The sequence below is a fragment of the Trachemys scripta genome, chromosome 6 (genome assembly GCF_013100865.1).
Source record: "Trachemys scripta elegans isolate TJP31775 chromosome 6, CAS_Tse_1.0, whole genome shotgun sequence".
In the NCBI taxonomy this organism is placed as follows: Eukaryota; Metazoa; Chordata; order Testudines; family Emydidae; genus Trachemys; species Trachemys scripta.
This window is the reverse complement of record NC_048303.1, coordinates 114,676,832-114,684,747: the sequence shown is the minus strand read 5'-3', so window position 1 is coordinate 114,684,747 and position 7,916 is coordinate 114,676,832. Positions and strand designations below refer to the sequence as shown.

General features: G+C 42.1%; 1 protein-coding gene across 1 annotated transcript in view; it reads right to left on the bottom strand.

Annotated features, from left to right (window-relative positions):
• Positions 1-392: 392 nt before the first annotated feature.
• SVEP1 (sushi, von Willebrand factor type A, EGF and pentraxin domain containing 1) overlaps positions 393-7,916 on the bottom strand; it is a 172,050-nt gene continuing 164,526 nt past the window's right edge. The window contains exons 49-50 of the mRNA XM_034774932.1: positions 5,655-5,748; positions 393-3,481 (exon numbers count right to left, since the gene is read on the bottom strand). Of these exons, the coding sequence (XP_034630823.1) occupies positions 3,451-3,481; positions 5,655-5,748 (125 nt within the window). The 3' untranslated portion in view covers positions 393-3,450. The remainder of the gene's footprint in view (positions 3,482-5,654; positions 5,749-7,916) is intronic.

Sequence of the window (7,916 nt, the reverse complement as noted above, 5' to 3'; positions counted from 1 at the left end):
GTGCCTCTGAAACCCTTACTGTCAGTGCACAGTGCCGGGAGCCCAGCAGAGCACTCGAGACAAATCCAGCTCGGTCACCGGTAGCAAAGAGCACATGTTGACTTTAATAGAGTTGCACTTGCTTACACACCAGGCCTGAGTTTGGCCCATTCGCTTTTCATACATCTTCAACCAGAGGAGAGGATTTTAAAAACACTGCTAATTGCACCTTCATCTAAAGAATGAAGTTTGGATGTCCTGGATTAGTCTTTCAGAATGAGTATTAATGATTCAATCATTGCACTGGAGTGGAGATCCGCTTCTCTTAACAACCCCAACTCCTACCTCAGGCCATGGAGAGCTGGGAGGAGACACAGGAAGCTGTTGTTAGGCACTAATGAAAGAGCGCAAAGTTGTATTTACAGGTACTAAATAGGGTGCAACTTTATTTACAGTGTAAAGTGCATCACACAGAAGTCATTTAATACACACAACAAGCAGTGACATAAATGACAATACAGTATTTGCAAAAAGATTGTTCCTCTGAGACTATATTATTGTAAAGAGCAAAATATCATTAACTAGAACAGCCTTTGTGCCTTGCCAGCAGCTCTGCTAATGACATGGTTTTTCCAGACTGGTCTTTGAGTCCTGTCTAACTGTTCATCCATGTGAACTTCCAGTGCTAGAGGCAGGCCATGCAGCTCCTCTTAAGCAGTCTCCTACCAACACAAAGTGCCTCCATACACAACACTGTTCTACTCCAAAGAGAGCATCAGGGCGAGACAGAATCAGGGCATCACAAGGAGAGAAAGGGCACACACTATACAGACACAGTAGAAAAGATACGGTTTGGTTTTTGTAAAGAGACAAGAACAATATATATATAAATGTGTGTGTATATAAAAAGATAGCTCAGTTTTCTCCATCTACCCACTCCATCTCCTGTAGTTTCTGGGCGGTGTACTGCAAACAGGTCATATGGAACAAAAGGCCTCCAGTAACACTCTGTGTGGGACAGCTAAGGCCCTTTGTTTTCAGTTTTACGTGATTTTTACTGAAAGATTCTTGGGCTTTAAAAAAGCCATTTTTCAGTTTTTACTGATTTTCACCCAAATTTTGGACTCTCAAGAAACCCAATACATGACATTAGGTAGCTGTGTTTATGTTAATACTATGTTTGTCTAACTGTACATGTTAGGCTGCCTGTTAAAATAAGGTAATGTAGTGGAAGATACACTCGCGTGCAGATGTGTGCTTATTAGAGTACAGTTCATGAAATTAACCACAGCATTAAACTGCTTTTACTTTTCTCTATTTGTTGCTTGTTTTCTATCCCCCCATCCCTCCATATTTACCCACACAATTGTGAAGTTAATTTGTTGCACTGATTTTTATCAGTTTTTAAACATTTGTAATAAACACTGCTAAATTCCCAGGACATTTTAAACAAAATAAAAACGGAAAACGAAGAGTTTCGGTGATAGCAAAGAGAAAGGCAAATGAAATGCGTATTGATAAATGGTGGTGATTCATTCCCAAGGACAGTATTTATTGAGAGCATGCGTGCAACTATTTGGTACAAACCTCTCCAAGACCTAAGTTGCTATATGATTATTTCTTTGGGGGGAACTATAGTGTAGCACGTTATCATATTTTGATATTTTAGCAGTAATGATTAAATCCAAATTGTAAAGGAAACCCACTGTAGTGGAGTTGGGTGCAACAGTATAGTTGCCCTGTACTATCTCCGCTTGATAGGAGGAGAAGCTCCTTAACTCTTCTAATTGCTTTTGTTCAATTATAGCATGCTACAATCTGAATGGAAATCTCTATCAATTGGTTGCTGTGGTTGCAGGTTGAAGGCTGGAATTTAATTTGCATTAGAACTGAGATAGGAAAAGAAGAATTCATTTTACAAAATTCCCTCCTTTTCTTCTCCAATCCACTTTTTTTTTAAATTGGCAGTTGCTACCATTACAGGATCCACTTGTCATTTTTCTCTGCCTCTATAGTTGACACCACAATAATCAGATGTTTTCCTTTCACTGGTGCCCACAGCAGTTGCACGTACATAATTAACTCCTCTTTGTTTTTGACTACATTTCCCTGGATGCGTTCATAAGGGATACCTAACTATAAAAGGGAAGGGTGGGGAACCACAGTGTGCACACAAAATGGTTTAAGAGTAAATAAAGCTCCATGAGATAAATTATTTCCTTCCTCTTCTTTCCTAATGTTGATACTAATTTTGCTTTATTATGTGAGCATTTTGAACCTAGCGAGCAGAGTGTTTGTAGAAAGGTGTGTCAGGTAAGGTTTCTAAGCCAAATTCTTGTACAGTAACTCCTTTCATACATCAGACGTTCACTCTGTAATGCTAATACCAAACACACTCCACTCCCCAAACATTCCTTTCACCCCCTGCTTTTACTTAGCAATAGGAGAGTATCAGTGTTTTGGATCCCTAGTGAAGGGCATTTTTAGGGCACTCGGGTGCATGTTTCTTATGATGCTAATATGTTCAGCAATAGGGGTGTCTGCGCGACAGACTTTACGTATGACTTGGAATAGCTCACTCCTATGTGGATTGTGCACTTTGTAGTTCTTGGTTGGCAAGGTGTGTGTGTGTGTGTGTGTGTATGTGTGTGAGAGAGACTATTTTTTGGGTTCACTGATGGTTCTGCACACTACAAATATCACCTGTCAATTTCACCTGTTTCCATGGATATGGCTACCGGAGTTGTCTGGCTATTTCATTCTGAGCTACACAACATTCTCCCACCTAGTCTAAACTTGTGACTATTTCACCAGTAAATCTATGGTAAACTTAACACAAACACCCTCTCATTAAAACATTTTCAAAGAAAATTAATTCCTTATGGCAAAAATTATAGGGCTTGATTCTCCTCTTTCACCAGCCTGACACTGGTATAACTCCATTGTAGCAGAGTGCCAGGAGGTTTGAGATTGACTTCAGTTAAACTACACCTAATTCTCATAGGTGTAAGTGAGATCAGGTTCAAAGTATCATGGAATGTTTCACAGCTCAGTTTAGCCTACAGTAACTACTGTCTACCGTCTAACTGCTGAATTACAGTAAGGCTTTGGCAACTAGTACCCAGAATTGCAACATCCTGTTTACTCTTGGTTGGCAGTAAAATGTATTTTAATTAACCAGTTGTATTCAAGGAATGGCAAGGACCAAAATGTACACAAGCTATTTCCTTGCTGGACAGCAGAATTTGTACATTTGTGTGTGCGTAGCAGCATATATTTGTTATATTTTTGTATATGAAAAATACAGATGGTTTCTTTAAAAATGGAAAAGTATAGGAAAAATATATCACAAAGCAAAAACATTTTCAAGGGGGAAAAAAGCACTGGATTTGATTTACAATGAATTAGGTTTCAAGCCCCAGTGGCTATGCTGAAGAAATATTTTCTTAGTATAAAACAGTTCCTCTGCTGTTAAAAGGGATAGAATCCAGCCTTCCTTTTCCTGCATTAACAAACAAACAAAACAAGATTAGTGTTCTATAATATACAGAATGAATCAGCAGGGTGAGGCATATCAAAATGAAAGCAGAAGTGATTAGAGCCAGCAGGACCGTCCGTGGACATTGTGGTGCCCTACGCAATGCAGGGGACTTGCCCCAGGCCTCTGTGTGTGTGTGTGTGTGTGTGTGTGTGTGTGTGTGTGTGGGAATCCCCAGGTGTCCGTGGGGGGTGGGGGAGGCTGTGCCCAAGGTCTGTGGGGGGCAGGGCAGGAACAACTTGGGGGGAAACCACTCCCCAGCACGAGCTGGCAGAGCGGAGCAGGTTGGGGCCAGGTTGCTCCACTTCCTGCCACCCGGTGATTGCAGGCTGGGTCTGACTCCGCACTCACGGGTGGCAGGAAGTGGAGTGACCCGGCCCCAGCACGCTCCGCTCTACTCCCCTGGCTCCCAGGCTTGTGTGTGTGTGTATGTGTGTGAGGCTCCCAGGCTTGGGGAGCAGGGGGACCGGGGGGGAACCACTCCCCAGCACTCACTAGCGGCCCAACCTCTGCTGCAGTCCCCTGGGCCATAGCTCAGGGGAAGGGGTGGAGTGGGGGCAGGACGGGGGCTGAGCTGGCCGGGAGTTAGGGCTGGCTGCTGGAGCAGCACGCAGCTGCGTAGGGCACCAGGAAATCTGGGGCAATTTGGTGCCCCAAATTTCCTGGTGCGCTACACAGCTGCGTAGTTTGAGAGCCAAGTGGCTTCAGGGAGCATAGAAAAGATTGACACCTGGCACCATATTGGAAACAATGAAGGAAATCTAGTCCTGGATCCTGATATAAACCTCCAGTCATTCAAATCTCCTCTTAAAAGTCATTTCTTCCAGCTAGCCAACCACTACTAACCTTCTTTTCAGTGTTATCTACTCTGGCTTGTATGTGTCACTGTATCCTTTTAAAACTTAAAACAAGGTCCCGATCCTGCGGTGAGCTACAGATCCTTGAATCTGAATGGAGCTCACTGCAGGGCTGAGGCCAAAGTCTGAAGCTAACAAGATATGAAACAAACAAAACAAATCTCATTATTCTGGTTTTTGAACCTCCTTTGTCCAGGGTCATCAGTTGTGTTATGTCTAATTAAGCATCAACCCTTTAAGCTGTCTGCATGCAGAACCTCCACTGGAGTTGAAGGAAATACCCTGTACTGAGGTCTGGACCCTTAGACTGTAAGCTCACTGGGCCAGGGACCTGTCTTCTTCTGGGTATATAAAGTGCTGCACATATTTATAATCTTTGGTTAATAATAAAAACAGTTCAAACTGGTGACAGGAGAACCTCAAAAGGTTCGAAGTTCTGGTTTGGCTCAGATAAACTCCAAAAGGTTTGGTTGCTAAATCAAAACTTATCAAACCTCTTGGAATCTGCAAAAATCAAGCTGGAAATCTTATGAGAACTGGCTTTGTCATGGGAGTTCTGGCTTTTCTGTTCATGTCCTAGATGGGAATGTCACAGGAACAACCTCTCTTGAGGTTCTGAAAGACAGAACAAGAAGATGGTTCCAGTCCCAGAAAGCTTACAGTCTAAGTGAAATAGGCATTAGAGCCAGCCCCATAAAACAAAAGGAGAAAATCCAAACAGTGGCCTTTGCCAAATCCAGTGCAGTGAACAAACCATAGACTGTGAGTGGTGGTCTACAATCAACTTAGGCTTGAATAGAGACTGGGAATGGCTGAGCCATTACTAACATTGAATCTATCTCCCCATGTACGTAGTCTCACACTTCTTATCAAACTGTCTGTACTGGGCTAGCTTGATTATCACTTCAAAAGTTTTTTTTTTCCTCTTACTTACTTGGCCTCTCAGAGTTCGTAAGACAACTCCCACCTTTTCATGCTCTCTGTATGTGTATATATATCTCCTCGATATATGTTCCATTCTATGCCCGAAGAAGTGGGCTGTAGCCCATGAAAGCTTATGCTCTAATAAATTTGTTAGTCTCTAAGGTGCCACAAGTACTCCTGTTCTTTTTATAAATACCTTGCAGAGGTAGAGGGCATGCTGCTTACATGCCTCAACGGACCTGCACCAAAAGATGTTCATCTGTACAGAGGCTCCTTATTTAACTTTACCTTCCATTTAATTAGATCATTAGAGTCAGACACAAACCTGATGTGAAAGACGGTTTGCCAGCACTTACCTCGTGCAGTCATGTCCAGTCCATGATGAGGGGCAATGGCACCGATTTGGTCGTATACATTTCCCACCATTTAAGCAGGGAGACTGGCACACAGCTGCATTCAAATACACACATGTATACATATGTACTCCAGTAGGATTAGAATAGTTTTCATCTGGGAGATTAAGTTTTGAAAATCCATTTCGCCCTGTATGTATCATTCTTTTAGTCACAGAATGAGCCCAGTAAACCCCACCCAGCCGTACTGAACCCAATAACCTGGTTTAGATAAAAGTACTACAGCTCTCAGGAGACTTGTGTGCCACAGGCAGAGAACAGGAGGGACCAAGGTGTTCTCAAAACCATAACATTAAAAAAAAACCTCAACCCTGAAAATGTGTTTGGATATGACCATTTGCTCTGGAAAGAATAAGCTGAGAAGTGGATCTTTGTTAAGTGTGAATCAACCCTCTTTGCTATTTTTGCTAGCTGCTGTGATATGCATAGCAGCAGGAAACATTCAATGAAATATTTTATGTTGACTTTAAAACATGCGTTACTGCTCCAAGCTCAGGCAAGCAAAGTGGAATGCAAATATAAGCAGTAGGAGGAGTTAACGTAGCACATCAAAGAGATCAATAGGAAAGAAGGCCTCATTTTCAGAGATGAAACATGGATGTTTGCTCGGAAGGAGAGACACAAACAATGCCCAGAACTGCGTGCAGAAAAGCAGAAACTCAACATGGTCGCCAGGGGGGAAATATACCAGATGAAAAGGAGAACATGATGACAAAAGAGCCACTTAAAAAGTAACTTCTGAGGAGGAGTAATTCTCGATAAAGTAACAGCTGGACATGGAAACAGAGGAGAAGCAGAGAATGACGACAGCTTCCTGACAGAAACTTCACAGCCATGAGGAGTGCGTAAGTGAATAACACAGGGCACTTCAAGTAGTGAAGAAACACCAAGCCCATTTGGTAGTGTTGGGATAGCATGAAGCAGCTGCAGTTACTCTGCTGTGTCAGCCAAATGGACATCAGGCAAACAGAGAGAAAAAGACAAAGCCCCAAGTCTTCCTGTCAACCCTGAGTCCATGTGACGAAGTGCGATATGATTACTAGGATAGACTAGAAGACACATTTAATGAGCTTCATAATGGAAGATGTTATAGCACAGGACAGTTGAAAAATGGAAAGTCACTTAAGCAGATGATACAGTCTTGGTGAGGAAAAGCAAAACATAGTGAGTAAGACAGCCGCTGTTGACAATACTTAGGCACTGAGAATGCACCACTATCCAGAAACTGATTAAAAAATGGAGCCACAGAAGACAGAAAGGGGAGCACTTAGCAGGAATCGGCAAAAGCAGCTGGTGTTACACTACCCCAATCCATTTAAAGGGAGGGATGGGGGGCAATACAGCACCAAAATTATGTCAGGTGGTTACAGAAACGGACCATTCTCTTCACATTAAATATTAATTACGTCACGCTGAAAACTACTTTAGATTCTTTAAAAAAAATCCATGTAACTGTATTTAATTCTCTCTTTATCCATAGCACAGGTACAGTCAGGGCAGCAGTGGTACAAACCTCCCCCCACCTGACCTCACGTCACCAATGTGCCTCAAAAAACTCCAACCTTCACAGACTGACTGAAAAGTGAGAGGCGAGTTCTGTATCTCCATAACTAATCTAATGTTGGCCTTTCTGCTGAAAATGCCAATGAGGATGCCAGTTTTGATGATGGATTTTGTGATGGGCAGACCTGTCCACTAGAAATAACATATGGGTTGCGGAACAACCATTAGGTGATAATAATTCTGGGTTATTTCCAATCTGGCATGGTTTCAAATGGCTTAAGAGAAATGCTGTGTATCCTGTCTCCAATCTCCTAGGTCATCCAGACATAACAGCAATAATCCCTATGGTGCTTTGTAAAATATCAGAGGGAACATTACTGCATACTGTGGTACTCAAATCTCTTCAGAAAATATTACATTTTTTTTACTCTTAGATTTGTTTAAAAAATTTTACTTTCGCAACTTGATTTTCAGAAGAATGCTTAGGCCTGTGGCATATCACATGGCATCTCCCTCATATTTGCTGACCTGCTATATTTATTAATTAATGGCAAAACACTGACTCTGACTTACACCCGCGTAAATTAGAGTAATGCTACTGAAGTCAGTCCAATTAACTGGTGTAAAGAGCTATATGGGGGCAGAATCAGGCCCTATACTCCGTTAAACAGTGCCACACTTAAGATTCCATTTAAAAACAGT